Consider the following 21427-nt stretch of genomic DNA (forward strand, 5'->3'; position numbering starts at 1 on the left):
AACCCCACAATATTGAGCTCCTAGTTGGGAGCCGTGCTCAGAAGGAGCATGAGTCAGATATGCAATACTGTAGTCCCGATTCTACAACCTACACCTCCCTGTGAGTATGGCTTCCCACTGGGAGCATGATATTGTGGAATTATCCTTTCAATTACAAGTACTGTATCTTCCACATCTACTGTACTTACTCTAAAATCCAGCATATTACATAGAGTTACATAGAATTTACAGCATAGATACAGGCCATTCGGCCCAATAGGTCTATACCAGTGTTTATGCTCCACACGAGCCTTCTCCCACCTTACTACATCTCACCTCTATAATATGCATCTTCTTCTGTTCTTTGTCTGTTATAAGTGCAGGAGACCATGTTATACAGGATACGTGTGTGCTCCATAACCATGGGGAGTAACTTGCACACGGCTGTGACATATTCCCTGGGTAAATTTGTCATGTATTTTATGGTGGATTTTTACTGTTCCCAGTTCTCTTGTTCATCTTGTTTAGTTTATAATTTCCATTAACTTAAATTTTACAACTCCCCTGTTAGGCCAAGTGAAACTGAAGATGCTATTTACGATGAAGATGAGCCTTCCACACTAGAGGCAGCTCAAATCCAGATAGGACTGAAGTAAGTGCTTTTTTTAATTCAATCTGCCTGGCTGAATTTGTGACCCTGAATTTTTTTTTCCTTTTTGTCCTCTTCCCATCAGTTTTTCCCCAGTTCTCCTGAAGCCACTGAGTCCTTGCTGAGATACAGTTCCATAGGCCCAACAGTAAATTGCCCAAGCAGGTCATTCATAATTTTGAGCATTTTGGTGCGACCTATTTGACCATGGGGATTGGGTCCTCACAGCTGAACTCAATACTACATTCTACATTTTTTCTATCTTACAGGCGCTTATATTAATGTAAATTGTTGTTATATTCACCCAACTCCTACACGCATGCACTTTCAGTAGAAATTGCTGGATAGCGATGAGAAGCAGGAACCCTGGCTGATGTTTGCCTCCTTAACCGAGGGTGGCTAAGAGCAATTGTGATCCTGCTACAGCTGCCCCGGCTGAGATGAGTTAACTCAGCACCGGACAGGGATCAAACTTGGAACATTCTCGGTTACTCGCCACTTTAACCAGTTGAGCCTGGCCGGTATTTCCATGTCAAAATATCTGACTCTTTATTTTTCTTACTGTGTCCACAACAGGTATGATCCCACCAATGCGAGTTTTATTATAATCATCGTGCAGCTGAGAAATCCAGCCGCCCTACAGGTGCCACCTGGATGCAAGATGTAAGTACTGCTCTCCGTGAAGACCCAATGCGTCCTTTCTTAAGGCAGAGCTATCAACATTAGAGAACGGTTAGGACTGAGATTAATTATCAAAAAGACCAACACAATGCTTGATCATCTCTGGATGTGCCTCCTTAGTTTAGATGAAGGCCATCCCAATGCCGGAAATCCCAAGAAAACTAATATTAAATCGGGGACAGGGACTCGATAAAATTAAGATAAGATTGCCGATGCCCTAACTATAATCTTTCAAAGTTCTCTAGATTCAAGAACTGTCCCTCTAGATTGGAAAATTGCACATGTCACTCCACTTTTTAAGAAAGGAGAGAGAGGGAAACCGGGGAATTGTAGACCAGTTAGCCTAACATCTGTTGTGGGGAAATTGCTGGAGTCTATAATTAAGGATAGGGTGACTGAACACCTCGAGAATTTTCAGTTAATCAGGGAGAGCCAGCATGGATTTGTGAAAGGTAGGTCGTGCCTGACAAACCTAATTGAATTTTTTGAAGAGGTGACTAAAGTAGTGGACAGGGGAATGTCAATGGATGTTATTTATATGGACTTCCAGAGGCATTTGATAAGGTCCCACATAAGAGACTGTTAGCTAAGTTAGAAGCCCATGGAATTGAGGGAAAAGTACAGACTTGGTTAGGAAATTGGCTGAGCGAAAGGCGACAGAGAGTAGGGATAATGGGTAAGTATTCACATTGGCAGGATGTGACTAGTGGAGTCCCGCAGGGATCTGTCTTGGGGCCTTAATTATTCACAATATTTATTAACGACTTAGATGAAGGCATAGAAAGACTCATATCTAAGTTTGCCGATGACACAAAGATTGGTGGCATTGTAAGCAGTGTAGATGAAAACATAAAATTACAAAGGGATATTGATAGATTAGGTGAATGGGCAAAACTGTGGCAAATGGAATTCAATGTAGACAAATGTGAGGTCACCCACTTTGGATCAAAAAAGGATAGAACAGGGTACTTTCTAAATGGTAAAAAGTTTAAAAACTGGGATGTCCAAAGGGACTTAGGGGTTCAGGTACGTAGATCATTGAAGTGTCATGAACAGGTGCAGCAAATAATCAATAAGGCTAATGGAATGCTGGCCTTTATATCTAGAGGACTGGGGTACAAGGGGGCAGAAGTTATGCTGCAGCTATACAAAACCCTGGTTAGACTGCACCTGGAGTACTGTGAGCAGTTCTGGGCACCGCACCGTCGGTAGGGCATATTGGCCTTGGAGGGAGTGCAGCGTAGGTTTACTAGAATGATACCCGGACTTCAAGGGTTAAGTTACGAGGAGAGATTACACAAATTGGGGTTGTATTCTCTAGAGTTTCGAAGGTTAAGGGGTGATCTGGTCGAAGTTTGTAATACATTAAGGGGAACAGATAGGGTGGATAGAGAGAAACTATTTCCGCTGGTTGGGGATTCTAGGAGTAGGGGGCACAGTCTAAAAATTAGAGCCAGACCTTTCAGGAGTGAGATTAGAAAACATTTCTATACACAAAGGGTGGTAGAAGTTTGGAACTCTCTTCCGCAAACGGCAATTGATACTAGCTCAATTGCTAAATTTAAATCTGAGATCGATAGCTTTTTGGCAACCAAAGGTATTAAGGGATATGGGCCAAAGGCAGGTATATGGAGTTAGATCACAGATCAGCCATGATCTTATCAAATGGCGGAGCAGGCACGATGGGCTGAATGGCCTACTCCTGTTCCTATGTTCCTATGTTCCCTTCCTTTAGAAGTGGTCCGGTGAGTCAACAATTTAAACTCCTCCCTCCTATACTATCCCTTCATTGTCACTGGACCAAAATTCTGGAACTCCCTACCTAACAGCATTGTGGGAGCATGTTCACCAAACAGATAGCATCAGTTCAAGAAGAAGGTGCATCACCACCTTCTCAAGAGCAACTAGGGATGGGCAATAAATGCTGGCCTTGCCAGCGACGCCCACGTACCAAGAATGAATTTTTTAATTCTCGAGATTAGTACCCTAGAAGTCCTTTTTTCAATGTAATCCCTAGCTCCTGAAATTCCCTTTGTAAGAGCAGCATTTTACACCTACCTATGTCATTGGTTTCCACGTGAACCTTGACCTTAGTTTTCTTCCCTTTCCCTCTTAGGATCTTATTCACCCACTCGGTCAAGTCCCAAACTCTGGTACCTGGGAAGCAGTATACCATTCAGGACTCCTGGTTATGCTTGCAGAAGATCCTATCACTCCCTCTAACTGGGGAATGTCTTTTGAAGCTCTCCAAAGCCATTCAGAATTTCTGTCACTCATTTTTATCACTTCCCTTTAACTAACTCCACTCCTTTAAATTTCATTTGCACGCAATTTTCTGTTCCCACTATCAGTGTTCTCACTGTACTCACCTAAGTCCACACCTGGAACAATGCGAATGGGCTGATCTCGGAAAAGTGGAGTGCAAACAGCACACTTGAGTCTGTCCAAATCCTGCTTCTAACCATTCGGGTCTAAACTCCACCCATATCGGAAAACCTAGGCTTCTGTGTTCCACGAGTTTTCTGTCATTTGCAAATTTAAAAAGCCCTTGAGAGAAATTTTGAATAATCTGCTGCTCGGGATTAAGCATCACCTGGGAAGAGGGCAGAAAGGAAAAGATGGGTTGGGGGGGAGGAAAGCACATCCCTTATGGAACCCGCCAAATTTTCCATCCATTGACAATGGGTGGAAAATGCAGCCGGTTCTGTGAAGAGTGTGCGAGTTTACCTGCCGGATTTTTCTTCCAGCACTCGGCTCAAGCGGTAAAGACGAAATTCAAACCCATTATTGATGGGAGTAAATTTTACACAGCCGTGCGCCACCAATGGGGCCTCACACACACCCAGTGCATACGGGATCACCATGGGCACACTGTCTGTAGCTGAGGTTCCGCAAGCAGTGCAGAATCACACAAAATTTACCATAATAGCACTAGGGTTTGAATTTATGTCAGAACTCTGCAAGGAACAATGGCAATGTTATGTGTCTACTTTCACTGATGTGAAATATCAAAAGGTCTGAGACAAACCAGTTTATATCATGTCTCCATTTAATGTGTCCGAAATAGAACTCAGCATCAGCACTTTTCCAGTCATCACTTCTGCTTCTGCTCTTTTTAACGTACACACAGCATTGTCGGAAGGGACGGGCGATGGCCTCCGTTGCCCTCAGCCAGTAGGAAAGTGGAGTTGAGATAGAAGATCAGCTATGATCTTATTGAATGGCGGAGCAGGCTTGAGGGGTCGTATGGCCTACTCTTACTCCTGTTCCTATATCTTATGTTCTTATGGTCACAATGAGAATCAATTAATCATGCACTTTCTGTGCTGACATTCATTGTTAAGGCTTACACATGAATTACGGCTATTCGAATGGGGTACTAGAGGGCAAACCCATCTGTGGAACCCTACCCCAGAAAGGCAGTGAATGACTTCAGGAGTGAAGTGGAGTGGAGAAATTTTTCGAGGCAAAAAACAGAAATGGGAAAATGATCTTAGTACATCCTAGGCAGGTTCTTCAATGACAAATGCTCTGAATGACTTCTTCTCTTTGCTGGCCTTACACTGTCGCTGATTATTAAATCCTTAACAATTTCAGTCCTTTGTGTGAAAGTTAATCTCTCGATCCTGCAGGTACATCAGAGCTGCATTGCTTCCAAGTTCGTGTGACTGCAGCAGCCTGTTCCGCACAAAGGTTCATAGTGTTGCAGAGACTCTCGTCTTCAATGAGGTATTCAGGGTAGCTATTACCCAAGCTGCTTTACATCAGAAGACACTGCGAGTTGATGTTTGCTCCGTGGGGAAGACACAGTTGGAGGATTGTCTGGTGAGTGAAGAAGAAGCTTTATTAGGACTATTTCACAGTCATTAAATAATGAAACAAACAGCAGTCTTGTAACAGACTCTTGGAAAGCTCACACAGCAATCTGAGAAGTACTCGACAGTTAATATTAAGGTAAAAATAGATTTTTTTTAAACCATCCAGCAATGAGCAACAAGATTACTATAGAACAAGCAGCTGTTTGCTGTCTGTATTTCAAAACTAAGCAACATGCTGGTGTTGAAAAGATAATGAGCTCAATTTTACTTGCACTGGAATTTCTTTCCCACTCGTCTGCTGTAACTTCAGAGGAAGCGCTGCAGAAACCCCGGGAAAACGGCGTAAAAGCACAGCAACAACAGTTGGCTCAGTCAAAACGATGGGTTCTGAAGGTTTTAAAGGTGCGGAGAGATGTGGAGAGGTTTAGGTCTGGAACTCCAAAGAGTTGGACCGAGGTGACTGAACACCTGCCATCCATGGTGGAAGGCCAGAGTCAGAGGAATGGAGTGCTTAGGATGGGTTACAGGGCTGGAGGAGGTTACAGAGCTATGGTAATGGGAGGCTATAGAGGGATTTATAGACAAGGAGAAGGATTGTAAATATGATGTTTTGGAGAAGGGGGAGCCAATGTGGATCACTGAGAATGGGGGTGATGGATGAGCAGGAGTTGGTGCAGCAGAGCTTTGGAAGATGGGAGACCAGCAAAGAAAGCATTGGGGGGAGTTGAGGCTGGAGATGATGACGGTATGTATCAGAATGTCAACGGTGAAGGGGCTGAGGTAGGAGTGGAAGCAGGCAGTGTTTTGCTGAGTAGTCTGCCAATTTTGCATTTTTGCTTTTTTGTCCTGCCAATGCATTCCTTCATTATTCTTGGTTGGGTATTTATTTTTGGCATTCTGAATGTGCTTCATGGTTTACATGAGGAAGAAGAGTTCATGAGACATTAACGATTTCAGTTGCAAGATCATCTGAGTGTTTGATCTGCGCCCGTCACCACCCCAGGACCTGCATTTTACAGCCTCCACACGTACCTGAACATGTCTTCACTGCCTCCAGTTACACAAGATAGACTGTCACATATTGACAGGAGATTTTTCAGTAAATTGGGAACAGGGACAACCCTTCCTGTAGAACGGAATATTACTGCTGCATGTTACAGAATTCTTCCAACCTACCAGCGAGAGCATCTATTATATCAGTGCACACCTTATCAAACAAGGAGTGACTGCTATGTTTGCAAGGAGAAATACCTTCATCATTATTCCTATGGAAAGGAAACATCAGCTGTGCAGAGGGCACAGCTTTCACTGGACGACAGAGTTCACTTGAGTGCAGGGTGTTGTAGCTGGCATCCATGTGGGCATCAGAACACTTCATATTATCCCCATATGAGGCCTACATGACTGGAAAGGGTTTGCAAACAATTGCTGATATCTGACCACAAAAACATCATTACATATGTCAGTGGCCATTATCCAAGAAGCAGCCATGATGCCTTCATTGTGCAGTAGTCCACGGTGCCTGCATCTGAAAGAGAAGAAGGGTAGATTGCTCTTAGAAGAACAGGGCTATCCTCCGTATTCATGGCTGATGACCCCACATCGAAACCCAAGAGCATTGAGTTACATGGAAACTACAGCACAGAAACAAGCCATTCGGCCCAACAGGTCCAAGCCGGCATTTATGCTCCACATGAGCCTCCTCCCTCCCTACTTCATCTAACCCCATCAGGATACCCTTCTATTCCTTTCTCCCTTGTGTGCTTATCTAGCTTCCCCTTAAATGCAGAGGCTGGAAGGCTGAGCATATGTTTGCTGTTTCACAGCTAACACTTCCACCTTCAAGAAAAGTGTACCATGCTGCAGTGGCACAATGAAAGAATGTGTGCAAAAGGTTGTGCAAAATGCTTCAAATGGTACCTCCCAGAGGACATGTCAATTCACATGATTGATGAGCTCCACGGAAGTTTGAGCAAAGTTGAACAGTACAGTTTCCAGTGTTTTCCTCCTGATACCAGCAAACTTATTCCTCATTTGGCACCAGTACATGGCAGTTGAGTGACCGCATTGAATCAAGTCAGTGACCTCCCTCTATGCAGCTGTTCCCTTTGCTTCTACTGGAGGGTGTTCTTTGGCCCGAAATAGGGGCACCCTTCTTTGAAGCATCTCTTGCAGCTAGACCTCCAACCCTTCAAAGAGAGCAATGTTGCTCACATATCTCTGCTGTACCACTACGAACAACTAGTTCATTTTTCTGTCATCGCCACAACTTTTCCCTTTAACAGAGAACTGCAGCCCTTGACGAGCTTTGGCCTCGCTAGATTTTCCACTCCCCAGCCCAGTCTTTTCATGTGTCAGCAGCCTATTCAAATCAGGGGAAGGACTCCACTCCGAAAACGGAGCCCTTGTCCTGAACTGGCAGCATCAATATGCCTTAACCATGGGCTAGCTCAAGCACGTTTTTGCCATTATCAGATAATTGGGGCTATTGTTTAATTGTTCCTCCTTCTGAAGAACAGCATTGCCTCCAATACTGGAGCTGAGATCAAGTTTACCAGGTCGAGAAGACTGTATGGGTTTGGCTGTTTTGTGGCACAGTACATTTATATACCAGTGAACTTCAAGTACATGAGAAGGATCCCAGAAACAATAATTAATATCTCGGCTAGATAAAAGTTATCAACAGTCTAGATTGCAGATTTTCTTTCTCTGTTACTCAGCTTTAATTGAGGAACATGACAGCAACAAAGCCAAAAGCAAATTGCTGCCCTTTTCTGGGCCTGGCAAAACGAGACATTTCAATTGTGCCCTTCCAAAGAACAAAAAATATTAAAAGGATTGCTGGCTCAATTTATACTCGCTTTAAGATAAGGTAAATTAACAAAAAAATTATAGTGGATTGCACACAAAATGCAGCATTCTTGAATCTGGCATGCTATTTACTTTAGACTCCCTATGATTCCAGACAAATTACTGTTGGGTAGCAATTACTTTAAGTCGTATTCCTAATAATTTGGTCAATGCCTCAACCAACCAACCAAAATCAGGTTAATTGCTATTTATGCAATTTTCATCCATGCTAAATGGCTGCCGTATTTGCTGACATAATGAGTTATTGTGCTTGTAAGTAATTCTTTTGAGGCTTTACTGAGAGACATGATAAGACACTATAAAAATACACATCTTTCCTATTTAAAATTCCTGTGTGAAAGAGTTACACAAACACACTAACCAAGTTGTTAAAAACAGTGGTCAGACTAATTTCTACCTAGATAATTTTCTGGTTTCTTTTTCTAAAGGCTGGAACCCAGATCAGCCTGGCAGACCTCTCCAGCACCGGTGAGACCTCCACCAGCTGGTACAACATGCTACATTACAAGAGCATGAACATTCATAATCCAAAGAATAAAGCACAAAGTGAGGACGCCTCACTTACACCTCAGCCTTGCAGCACTATAGACAAGGTAAGGATTATTCAGGGGAGTGAACTAGGTTTGGTAGAACCATTGCATGGAACTGAACACAGAGGTTTGGTTCTTGTTTGGACAAATAACTGGAACTGGAATGCCAAGTCGTAAGAAAGTGGGAGCTGGCAGGAGTAATCCTGTCTTACTAAAGGGCTCCGACTTACAATTTATTATAGTTCAGCATTGATAATAGACAGACTGTCCTCCCCTTCTGGGTGAAGGAGGAACCCAGTATATCCCTTATATTCCATGTAAGTCCAGGAGCTTGGTTCGAACCTGAGTTAAGAAGGATGAAGTAAGGCATACAAGTATTTGCGGGTAAGGCAGTGGTCTATTTGCTTAATTCCTTCCTTATTTTATTGCACACATCATCCTATTTATAAAGCCTTCCATTCTGACACTGATTCTTGTTGTGGAAATTGCTATGGGTCTGAAATGGGCACCGTACACAGAGCATGCGCCCCAACCAGGAGGCCCAAGACCAGCCCAGAATTAGGCTTCGGGCCCTATTAGTATTAGTTGGGTGAGCTGCCAGCGCCAGTCACACCTCCACAGGCAGCTCGCCTATTTTGAAAAGATGAATTTTGGGCCGTGTGCCTCGCAGGTAGTAAGTCCTGAGAGGAGTTGAGGCAGTAACTGGGGTGAGGTGCAATCTGGATACTCTGTCGGGGGAGCACCCTTGCTCCTTCTGGCACCACAGGAATGTTTTTTTAAACTTTTTTTTTAAACTAACCTTTTGGTGGTGGCCGCTGCTTAGGCCCGCAGCGGCCGCTGAAGAATCCCGGGCGAAGCAAGCCTAGCTGCTGCTCCTCTCATTGGTATCAATTTTGGTAGAGGGGGCTTAAAACAGGCATCAGGCCCTCTTTTACAGATGCTAGGGGCCTAACATCTGAAAAATGGTCCAACCCAATATCGCGTCGGATGTCTTTCATTCGTCCTTTGGGCGCAGGACGTTGTTTCTCGAAATTGGCCCTTGTTTAAGCCCATAAAACGAGCACAGGGTTGTCCAATTTCTACCTCCTTGGCTCCCTGCTTTATCACGTTGCGTTTGATGCTCTTTTCAGGACCTGCACTGTTACTTGTTATAATGTACAGAATGCTTGGCCCTCAAAAGTTGTGTTTTAAAGAGAGTGGGCTATATTTGTAGCAAGTGCCCAAACCACTATTTTTAGAAATGTGGGGGAAGTGGAAACAATCCTAGACCCCTCCTTCTCCCATCCCTCACTTAATATCACTCATGTAATCTAATCAGCCCCTTTGAGGTTCACACATCCCTAAAGAATGATGTATTTCCTCAATAAACTATGACTCAGTATTTGACCGAATAGTTCAGATGACATTTGGCAAAGTAGGGTCAACATATGTTGGTCAACAGAGTGGTATTGGAAAACTCACGAGACTCGAACTGATGATTTATCGCCAAATTGTTCAGTAGTCCGTGCGAAATGTTAAAACTGAAACCACTTGAAGCATTGAGAGGTTTAACTTCATTATATCACAAGGAGAGGTTTAGCAGGTTATTTGTAGAGCTGGTTATTTGATCAGCTAATTTTACTTCCGGCCAAAGCGTTATGAAACTTCAGTTAAATGCCTTGTTGTCTGGTGAATTTGCCTAGCAGGATTTTGTAGATGAAAGTACAAGCGACATTACTAAATTATGTATTTGTAATTTAAGTATCACAAGTAATTTCCATGGGCGGAAACTACAGTTAATTATAACCTCTGTTCAGCAGAGACACTGAATGTGCATTCTTTAGGGGAAACTGAAATGCCTTTGGTGAGTTGTGTCATATGATTTGTTGCTCAAGTATAAAATTCTACTTGAAAGAAAAGAATTCTCTATATTCTGCCTGGACTTCTTTCAGTTTTGGTGCCTTTCTTCTCTTTGTATCCAGCAGGATGCTGTGTCTGCACTCCTGGAGAGGACATCTGTTGAGCTGCAGGCAGTAGAACAGGAACTGGCTACAGAGGAAGGGGATGCTGCACCAGGCGAAGACTGGTACTGTAGTCCTTGTGATATTATACAATTTACGTTTTCAATGTAGCATTCTTCTCTCGTTTGTATAAAAACAGTGACAATGATGTTCCTCTTGAGTTCTGCTGGGCTCTCACCATAACTCCATTGGGAGTCTGGCGAAACGTCCAGCAAACAGGCAGGGATGCAGGGATCTTTGGGCCTGTGTTACTAACTATTTTGCCTAGGACCACAGTCCCAAGCAGTGTCTTCCTCGAGGCCCACTTTGTAATCCTCCAAAATGATGGATGAAACCCAGGCCTGCGTTTGCAATCCACTGTATATTGCGCTCTTGTCTTCTAATGTCCCACCCTGGGCAGGAGCTGCATAAAAACCAGTCACTTTTCAGAGGATAGGGGAAAAATGAAACTACAACAGTTTTAATGGAACTATCGGGCCTACAGTTTTAATAGGATGCTTTCACTTGCTCTTTGGATGTTCGTATTGCTCCTCCTCCTGGTTGACGAGGAAGAGTGGTGGTAGCAACAAGTCTCTGCTCTGGTGACATCCCACAGCTGAGCATGCCATGGATAGAGCTATACAGAGCACCGGGTCTGCCAGTGTCACAGGGAAAGAGCAGGTGGGCTGCAAGTGGCCTTCAGGCCACCTTTTAAGCAGCAGTGAAACATACCATGATTAGTCAACAACTCCATTATTGTTGTACCATGCGACTACCAGGATGGTAGAAGGCGAACTAGATGAACCGTTATCTTTTTTCGTCTAGCAATTCCTAAGTTCCTATACATAGAAATACTTAGAAGTTACAACACAGAAACAGGCCATTCAGTCCAACCAGTCCGTGTCATTGTTTACTGTACACGCGAGCAAATAGTTCTAATCACATTTCCCTACCCTGTTCCTCAACCCGTCATCCACCTATCCAATCTAACCTTGAATGTTGACAGTGGGTAGAACTAGATGAAGTCCTTGTAAGATTTTTATGACTTGTTGCTAAATGCAGGCTGGAGATGCTGGTGGAAGATACTGCTGAGGCACAGGAAGAAGGAGATGGCACTGACAAAGAGACAGAGGCGGAAGAGGATGCTGCAGAACTGATTGTATCTCAAGAAACACCCCAGAGTATGACTGTTGAAGAAAGTGGTGGTGTGACGGAGTCACAGACAGTGCTGCCAACTCTGGTAAGAATGTACACCATTATGCACCTCCATTAGAAAGAGAGCCCAATTTTGCGCAGTGCTCTAGCAGTCGTGGCACTGAGCATGTTGGCATTGCATTTATCCTCTCCTCTCCCCCACACAACAACAAAAATGCATATTTGTTTGTACCTTAGCATGGAATGACACAAGAGCTGCAGTTGTACAATTGAGAAAATTGGGTGGGGGGAAAGAAAATATAAATTGAAGCTCTTGCAGTAGCAGGCATCCCTGGGCTAGGAGCTCTTGACTATTTGTCTAATTGAGTAAGTGGAATGTCCAGCTGGCCGGTATATTATTGTGTGCCAGTAAGTTGGCTGAGGAGTGAAGTAAGTAACTCTTGAGAGAAGCTCAAAATGTGCCAGACTTGACAGATCTTGGCATTAAACTCTGGCTGATAAAAGCAGGTTTTCACTAAGTGCCTACACCCATAATCCTGGTACACATGCCACTAAATGTTGTAAGACTGGGCATTAGGATGGGTGCCAATTACCTCAAGGTTTCACTGGGCTCTCCCATCTGTGTCTCATACACTTGCAATGCAGTTTCCACCTCGTTATTAGGTTTTAATGGAAACTGTTCTGAATGTAAGGCTGCAGTGAATAACTCAATGCATTTATATTACAAAACTGCTTTGAATTCAAGTGACCCTGTAATAGCTTTGTGCAAGCGGAGTTGTTTGAAAGTGAGTTGTGACTTTTAATTTCTGCCCACCAAGCCTGACCCTGGGAATGGTCTGTACAGGCCAAAGCTGTGACGACCTCATTGCTGGCATGTGTGGCCAGGCTGAGTGGCAGCCAACCCTGCTGGAAGCAGCCATTTACAATGCTGCTGCTGCTCTACTGCTTCCGGAGGAGCCTAGGAAAACTGTTTCTTTATGTTGGCTTAGGCTCTTTCTGAGTTAGTCGCACTGTCTCATTTATCTTAGTGTTTTGCCTGCTTTTAGTAAAGGTAAAGGCAACACTGATGTTTGGTGAACTATTCTTCGAGCGGTTCTCATAGCTTCCATTGAACAGCAGCTGACAGTGTGTTGCATCCGATGTGCACAGGTTGACAAGGAAATGAACACTGAGGAGGCTGTGGTGGAGTGTGTGGCCGTCAGGCCTAAGGACAGGACCAACCTGAACAACAGGCAAAAGCATTTTGTGAGGAACAGCATGATTGTAAGATCCCAAACCTTTTCTCCAGGAGAAAGAAACCAGTACATTTGCAGGGTAAGGAATTCTTCTTTTCTTTTTCACTGTATTGATAGCGATTCACAATTGTTTGATTCATACACAACTCTTTATATATAAATTTGTCAAATTCATGATCACGTGCTCCCAGCGGCAAGACACACTTGCAGGGCGCAGCCCATGATTTTCCATCGATAATAGACAGAAATGCATAGATTGTGTGCCTGTGATTTCCCGTAATATGTTGCCTCTTTGTGTGTGTGTGTGTGTGTCTCCATGACAGGAGCATGTGTTAGCAGAATATGCTCTAGTACAAAGGGCCTTAGCACTAGTACATAGTGCAGATGTGCATATTGTAAAAGTGAGCCCAGTATCACTTTGCTTGCCAGTATGAATACTGAGGAAGATTTATATATAATACTAAATAAACCTATATACCGTGCTGCTGCTGTGTTGCTCCCCATTATAACACCCCTGTCACATACAATCTCAACATTCACTATGATGACTTTCTTCTGTGTTTTCTTACCTCTTGCTGAACTTGCTGTTTACCATCCCTAGGCACGTTAGAGAATAAACAGATGTTGGTTCATTCACTTGTCCCTCATTGTAATGGCGCCACCAATACTGACCAGCGCTGAACAGAAACCATAATTGTGTAGGCCACAGCCGTTTATGGTAGAGTCAAAATAGCAGTAGAATTGAGACAGCAGTCTAATTAGGGAAGAGAGTTATAATATCATCCTAGGTATATCTGCAAAATGTGTTGAGACTGTACTGGGTCATATAATGGAGCTGGGGGAATGCTCTGAAGGTTCTGAATAATTTGACAGTGTCAAACTTTGAATCGGTACATCCACAATCAAATTTTTAATCCCTATATTTTAACGAATGTATGCAATTCCACTGTAGGACTATTATCCTGATTATAGAGGACCCATTAGATGTCTGAAATATTAGTTACATTTAGTAACTTTATATAGCCATTTAGAAGTAAATCAGTATTATATGATTAATACACTAAGAATAATTTGGGATAATAATAGATGTTTACAACTTCATTTTGAGAACGGGTTGTTGCAGCTGGTTAGCGCACTGTCCTTTCACCCCTGGGACCTGGGTTTGACTCCAGTCCAGAATGTTGAGATGAAAATCACCTCTCTCTGCTGACTGTCAAGCTTGCAGATGAAATGAGTTTGGGGAGTCTAAATGCAGATCCCATTGGGCATGGATCCACAACACAAAGCTGTCCTGGAATAAAGTGGCAGTTTCACTCAGTAAGACCAAAAGGATGTCTGGTATATTCTCCAATATATTTAAGGTCCATCATTAGGACAGAGTAGAGGAATCTTTATTCTAATTCATGCCTTTGCTATACCTGAGTTGGGAGTGCTTGATGCTATCACGTATGTATATTTGGATGATGTTCACTGTGGATGTAAGCTACATATTGAGTTTTTATCCCCTTTTTTTCTGTATCAACAGTTGAATCGAAGTGACAGTGACAGCTCAACATTAGCCAAAAGGTCGCCTTTTGTGCGCAATGCCATGGAACGGCGAAGCTTGCGGGTGAAAAGGGTATGTCTTGTAAATAATTCGCAAAAATATGCACATATTGGGAAAGAGAAAATCTTACCTTATTAAAATATTAATAAAGTTCCTTGGGACTGTGGTGACACAAAATGCCACATAAGAGTGGGGTGTGGTTTGGAGCCAGTCTGTGAGCTGCCAGGCCCGGCCAAAGGAGGCGCTGAGCAAAGACATGAGGCTGCTTCCTGCGCAAAAGACTAAGACACCCATGTTGTTCTTGACCACTCCTTAGCAACCAGTTCAGAGACCCATAATGGTGGACTGTTCCATTAACAGTAAGAAAACAATGAATGGGTAAAAGTATAGAGATAGAAAAACAACAAAAAACAACTTCCGGAGCATAACACTATATAAAACATTTTAGCATGTTGATCATTTGTCTGAACATTTATTTTACTAGTAGTGGAATTCCATTTTTAAATAAATACTTTAAACAATGAGAAATATAGAGCATACTCCTGGCTCCGCAGCACTCCTGACAGCTACTGCCAGCCCCCTGCCCTGCTTGTCGCAACCTGATTTCTGTGAGGGGATCTAAAACAGGTTGTTAGGCCCTCATTTACATATGCAAAGGACCTCACGCCTGTTTTAGGCAGCCATCATTTTGGGTCGCACATTTTTCAGGCATGTTTGGGGTGCAGAACGTAAAGCAGACACAATGATGCCCAATTTCTATCCCACTATATCAAACAAAAATCAGCCAACAGAGTGGGATAGATTTTGACTTTCTGCGATAAATCTAAAACAGGTGACAGCAAATCGCCATCCCGTTTTACATCCATCCCGGTTTTTATTTCCATTGAAGTCAATGGGAGAGATGTAAAACGGGATGCCGATTCACTGTCACCCGTTTTACACCAACACACAAAGTCAAAATGACCCCAGTATGTCCAATATGCACTGTCATGGACTCTCCCCAACGTACCTCATCACCCGAGGAAGATAAACAATTTCACATAAACCTTCCAAGAAGTTAAAACTGAAGTTTCTTCACGACTCCAGAGGTAATCAAGCAAAAGCTCCATTATAATCGAAATTATTCAGCTCTAGCTGGTTGTATTCTGCATCAGTTCCAGATGTTAGATTATTCAGCACTGAAAGCAGGCTACGGAAGTTCAGTCATTCCTCACTGGGAAAAAAATGTGTGCATGGAGGGGCAGTGGGGGGGGGCAATGTCCAAGTTTTTACAATCATGAAGACAATTGCAATGATGAATATATATATATATAGGTACGTTTTGTATGTAAAGAAGAAAGGAAATACAAGGAATATAATTACTGTTCAAGGCAAAGAAACCATCATTTATTATCAGAGGGCAATTTTATGAATGGATATTGACACTGGGGAGCCTTGTCTACCAGCTGCACCTAACAGAAAATTATGGTTGCACTGCCCGCGATTTCCCATGGGGACAGAATGACATGGAAAGAGCACCTGTGATTTCCAATACGTGTGGCCAAAGGGCAGGGATCCCTGCCCAGAGCACACATTCATAAAATAGGGCCTCATTTCCTAACACAATGGGGTTCTTAGCTAATTACAACCCCTTAAGAAGTCTTACCTTGTGGAGTAGCGCAGTGAATGCCATTCAGTTGAAGCATTTAGAAAGATAAAGAAGAGATTACAGCTTCAAAAAGAATAGGAGTACAGATTAAGAATTTGTATGAGAGGAACACAAAAATGATTTATGCCGGACCTGAAAAAGGCTGAACAATGTAATGAGCTGGATGCATTGAATGGCCAGTTTACAAGCTGTAAATTAGGGGAACAAGTGTTCTGAAATTATTTTAAATCCTTTACTTCACCTGTGTGATTTTGTTTTTGATGTCCCGGTACAGACCCTCTGCCAACCGCTTGTGAGAAGAACAACTGCAGAGCTCCCCATCCGCACCTCTCTCGACTTGGAGCTGGATCTCCAAGCATCACTGACGTGGCAGAGTCGTCTGAATGATGAGCTACAAGTGCTCAGGGAACTAAAAAATAGGTTGGAGGAGATGAAAGCTAAGGGGGAGACGGAACTACCCACATGGGTGCTGGAGGATGACAGGTTCCAGAAGCTTCTGAAACAAGCAGGAAAGCAGGTATGAATTCAGCAATATTTAAGGTTCACAGGTCTAAGAAAATATAATTGTAAACAATTTTACAACACCAAGTTATAGTCCAGCAATTTTATTTTAAATTCACAAGCTTTCGGAGGCTTCCTCCTTCCTCAGGTGAACGAAAAAAAAACTTTTTTTTCGTTCACCTGAGGAAGGAGGAAGCCTCCGAAAGCTTGTGAATTTAAAATAAAATTGCTGGACTATAACTTGGTGTTGTAAAATTGTTTACAATTGTCAACCCCAGTCCATCACCAGCATCTCCACATTAAGAAAATATACTGTGATGACCTGTTATCTTTTTTGCCTCTACCTTGACACCCAGCACCGAATCTAGCTGCCTGGTACCGACTCTGATCATGTTTATTAAAATGGGACGATAAAATCCTTTAGGCACCTCTGACAAGACGTTCAACAACATGATATCTACAAAGTGCAATACCAGCATCTAGTGACAGAAGATCAGTATTGCAACCGTATGGTGTCTGGGTTTGCAATATCCTTTGTAATAGTAGGAACCAAGGGGTTAGTGACACTGTAATAGTTTGAAGTCCCAAACGGAGATCAGTTCGAAATTGGACCTCGGGCCTCATTAATGTTATTTTGGCAAGCTGCCATTGCCTGTCGCAGCTCCATAAACAGCTCACCGATTGCCGGCAGTGGCCCAAAGGTAAGTCCCGGAATGGGCGGGGTGGAACAGCAACGGGTGGGGAGGGGGAAGGTGGGGGGCGATCGGGATAATGTGGAGTGGTGGGGGGAGCACTCCTGCTCCACGTGGCACAACGAGAACATTTTTTGTGAATAATTTTTATTAAACTGAACTTTTGATGGTGGTAGCTGCTTAGGTCTCAGAATGGATATGTAATGGGGCCGAATACCTGGTTTAGGCGGCAGCCAGGGCCACCCAGTTTAGGGTCAGCAGAATGTTGGCCACCAAAATTGGCCCTCATTGCGCTCGTTTTATTCCCGTAAACCAGGAGGCACAAGGTCCAATTTCTCCCCCTACAACTCTTAGCAACAAATGTAGGCCCTTTAGCCACTCGAACCTGTTGCACTATTCAATTAGATCGTGGCTGATCTGTACCTCAACTCTACTTACCTGCCTTTGTTCCATATCCCTTGATACCTTTACCTTACTATCAATCTCAGTCTTAAAACCTCCAATTGACCCAAAATCCACAGCATTTTAGGGGAGAGAGTTCCAGATTTTCACTGCCTTTAGTGTGAAAAAGTGCTTCATGATTTCACTGCTAAATAGCCCAGCTCCAATTTTAATATTTTCTCCCCATGTTCTAGATTTCCCCCACCAGGGAAAGTTTCTCTGTATCTACCATATCGAATTACTTTAACATTTTAAAGACCTCAACCGTCTAAACTCAAGTCTGTCCTCTTATTTTAGTCCTTTAAGCCCTGGTATAATTCTGGTGCATCTGCACTGTATCCCCTGCAAGGACATCTAAATCCCTTTGCGCCCCTCACTATTAAGAAAATATTCCGATTTGACTTACTTGGATCCAAAGTGGATGAACTGTGGATGGCTACACACTTCCCCACAATTTAGGGTAGAGGTAGCCAGCATGCCCAGTTAGTATGAAAAGTACACAAGAGCTTCCATCACATTTACTGGGTGCCATGAATAACTGAAGAACATCCAGCATGTTCCATGAGGATGAGAAGTAGCTGATGAGTATCCACATGCACCTCACATAAATTAAAACCACACTTGCTGCTGCTTCGACCCAAAGGAAATTTCCTTTCTTTTAAAATTAAAGTTTTGACTAATTGGCATTTTAAGACATCATCACACCTTCTTTGATTACAAAAATCGGACATAAAATTGGCAAATTTGCTGAACTAAATCAGGTCACTTAAGGGCAGATGGACTGCGGCAGGGTAATGGGAGAGTTTGTGAACCTGACAGCCATTTTGCAATTACATGGTAAATTACACTTAAAGTATAATAAATATGTTTCACCCAGGCTGAACAAACAAAAGAAGAACAAAAGCAGGAGTGGAAGGCTGAAAAACTGATGAGGAAGGCCTCAAAGGAGGTGTGCAGGCTACGAGAGCAGAGCCAGAAGGTGCCACTGCAGGTCCAGTCATTCAGGTCAGATATTTTTTTTCTCCTTTTCTAAATATAAAAAGGGTTCACAGTTTGAAGAAGAATACTGTGTTTATAAGCAATTCCACAATGTACCAGGCTCATAGCACTCTGAAATTCAGCCTGCTTACATCGCAGGGTAGATTTCAGTGCAGTACTGAAACAAATGCTGTTTGAGTTGTGCCATTAGAGTTTCTGACCTTAGATCTTCTTGATGTCAGAAGAAAGTCCACTCGGGCCAATGGTGCAGAAACTGCTTGCATTTACAGCCAGTGGCATTGCACCTCTCAGGTGGAGAGATAAAGAGGGTAGAGTTTTCTCTTCCCTTTGCCTGCAGAATCTGGGAAGAAAAATGGGCAAAGCCTGTTACTACAGGTCTCCACCCTGCCCTGGTGTTTCCTGGGGATTCCTCAACCAGCATAAGTGGACCTATGTCTGTAGTAGGCATAGGTCCAGCATTGTTAATGATAATGGGGCTGCAGGGGACAATATGGAGCAATTAGGACCTTCTGGCTGCTGATTTCCAACCAGGGGAGCAGGCCTGCATTTGTAGATCCCTCCCCCCACCCCACCCCCCAGCCATAAGAATGACCCAAGGAAGAAAAACAGGGGCAGCTGCACCTGTCAGGTACCCAGCAAGTGCCCATAGAGGAAAATCTACCCCACTCCCTCCTGAAGTAGCTCCCTGTGCAACTGGAAGCACCAGCATCATCTCATTTACTTGATACTGCTACACCTACAGTCATGGCAGTAGAAAACAAGATTTGGATGAGTTCTAATTTTCCCCATACAGGATACTGACTGTCATCTAACCTTCACAATAATGGTGGGACTTAACGGATTTAAAAGTCCACTTAAAATGTTCATATTGAGAGTGTGCTGATAGTGCTAGGAGCACTGTTACCACTACCATCAAACAATATGGTTGAGGAATAAATGTTGGTCAGAACTCCCCTGCTCTTCGAATATTGTCAAGGGATCTTTTACGTCCAACTGAGAGATCAGATGGAGCCTCGGTTTAACGTCCCATACAAAAGAGGCACTCCCTCATACCGTACTGGAGTGCCAGCCTAGATGATGTGACTAAGACTTTAGAGTGGGACTTGAACCCCACATCTCTGATGGCAGCTGAGCCCCTGCAATGGCCACTGGAGGCAGTGATAAACATGCTCCATCGTGCTATTGGCCTTTCAACAGGCTACACAATCATCAGTGGTGCTTTAGAAAATTAAAAGGGGTAAAGAAACTCTTAAATGTCACAGGACTCTGCTTCAGCACTGTTCTCCAGCACCTCAGCATTAATATAAATGCTGCTTTAGTTTCTCCGATGGCCTACTGGATAGGAACATAGGAACAGGAGTAGGCCATTCAGCCCCTCGTGCCTGCTCCGCCATTTGATAAGATCATGGCTGATCTGTGATCTAGCTCCATATACCTGCCTTTGGCCCTTATCCCTTAATACCTTTGGTTGCCAAAAAGCTATCTATCTCAGATTTTAATTTAGCAATTTAGTATCAATTGTCATTTGCGGAAGAGAGTTCCAAACTTCTACCACCCTTTGTGTGTAGAAATGTTTTCTAATCTCACTCCTGAAAGGTCTGGCTCTAATTTTTAGACTGTGCCCCCTACTCCTAGAATCCCCGACCAGCGGAAATAGTTTCTCTCTATCCACCCTATCTGTTCCCCTTAATATCTTATAAACTTCGATCAGATCACTCCTTAACCTTCTAAACTCTAGAGAATACAACCCCAATTTGTGTAATCTCTCCTCGTAACTTAATCCTTGAAGTCCGGGTATCATTCTAGTAAACCTATGCTGCACTCCCTCCAAGGCCAATATGTCCTTCCGAAGGAGCGGTGCCCAGAACTGCTCACATTACTCCAGGTGCAGTCTAACCAGGGTTTTGAATAGCTGCAGCATAACTTCTGCCCCCTCGTACTCTAGTCCTCGAGATATAAAGGCCAGCATTCCATTAGCCTTATTGATTATTTGCTGCACCTGTTCATGACACTTCAATGATCTCTGTACCTGAACCCCTAGGTCCCTTTGGACATCCACTGTTTTTAACTTTTTACCATTTAGAAAGTACCCTGTTCTATCCTTTTTCGATCCAAAGTGGATGACCTCACATTTGTCTACATTGAATTCCATTTGCCACAGTTTTGCCCATTCACCTAATCTATCAATATCGCTTTGTAATTTTACGTTTTCATCTACACTGCTTACAATGCCACCAATCTTTGTGTCATCGGCAAACTTAGATATGAGACTTTCTTTGCCTTCATCTAAGTCATGAAAAAAAATTGTGAATAATTGAGGCCCCAAGACAGATCCCTGAGGTACTCCACTAGTCACATCCTGCCAATGTGAGTACCTACCCATTATCCCTACACTCTGTCGCCTTTTGCTCAGCCAATTTCCTAACCAAGTCCGTACTTTTCCCTCGATTCCATGGGCTTCTATCTTAGCTAACAGTCTCTTATGTGGGACCTTATCAAATGCCTTCTGGAAGTCCATATAAATAACATCCATTGACACTCCCCTGTCCACTACTTTAGTTACCTCTTCAAAAAAATTCAATCAGGTTTGTCAGGCACGACCTACCTTTCACAAATCCATGCTGGCTCTCTCTGATTAACTGAAAATTCTCGAGGTGTTCAGTCACCCTATCCTTAATTATAGACTCCAGCATTTTCCCCACA

The 21427-nt window shown here is 43.3% G+C and overlaps 1 protein-coding gene and 1 long non-coding RNA gene across 4 annotated transcripts in view; one reads left to right on the forward strand and one right to left on the reverse strand.

Annotated features, from left to right (window-relative positions):
• The window catches only part of LOC137320758 (protein WWC2-like), a 215038-nt gene that overhangs the window by 186433 nt on the left and 7178 nt on the right, over positions 1 to 21427 (forward strand). For 2 of the 3 annotated variants that reach the window (XM_067982539.1, XM_067982541.1), the window contains 10 exons: positions 551 to 631; positions 1205 to 1291; positions 4942 to 5134; positions 8427 to 8591; positions 10490 to 10593; positions 11570 to 11747; positions 12812 to 12976; positions 14423 to 14515; positions 16366 to 16608; positions 18603 to 18730. In XM_067982539.1, coding sequence (XP_067838640.1) covers positions 551 to 631; positions 1205 to 1291; positions 4942 to 5134; positions 8427 to 8591; positions 10490 to 10593; positions 11570 to 11747; positions 12812 to 12976; positions 14423 to 14515; positions 16366 to 16608; positions 18603 to 18730 — 1437 coding nt within the window. The remainder of the gene's footprint in view (positions 1 to 550; positions 632 to 1204; positions 1292 to 4941; positions 5135 to 8426; positions 8592 to 10489; positions 10594 to 11569; positions 11748 to 12811; positions 12977 to 14422; positions 14516 to 16365; positions 16609 to 18602; positions 18731 to 21427) is intronic. The other variant, XM_067982540.1, reaches the window with a different exon arrangement.
• LOC137320759 (uncharacterized) lies at positions 4353 to 11617 on the reverse strand. The gene is made up of 3 exons (XR_010962643.1): positions 11461 to 11617; positions 6379 to 6655; positions 4353 to 5131 (listed from the first exon to the last, which is right to left on the reverse strand). It is a non-coding gene; the product is annotated as an uncharacterized lncRNA (long non-coding RNA).

This window comes from Heptranchias perlo, chromosome 4 (genome assembly GCF_035084215.1).
Source record: "Heptranchias perlo isolate sHepPer1 chromosome 4, sHepPer1.hap1, whole genome shotgun sequence".
NCBI lineage: Eukaryota > Metazoa > Chordata > Chondrichthyes > Hexanchiformes > Hexanchidae > Heptranchias > Heptranchias perlo.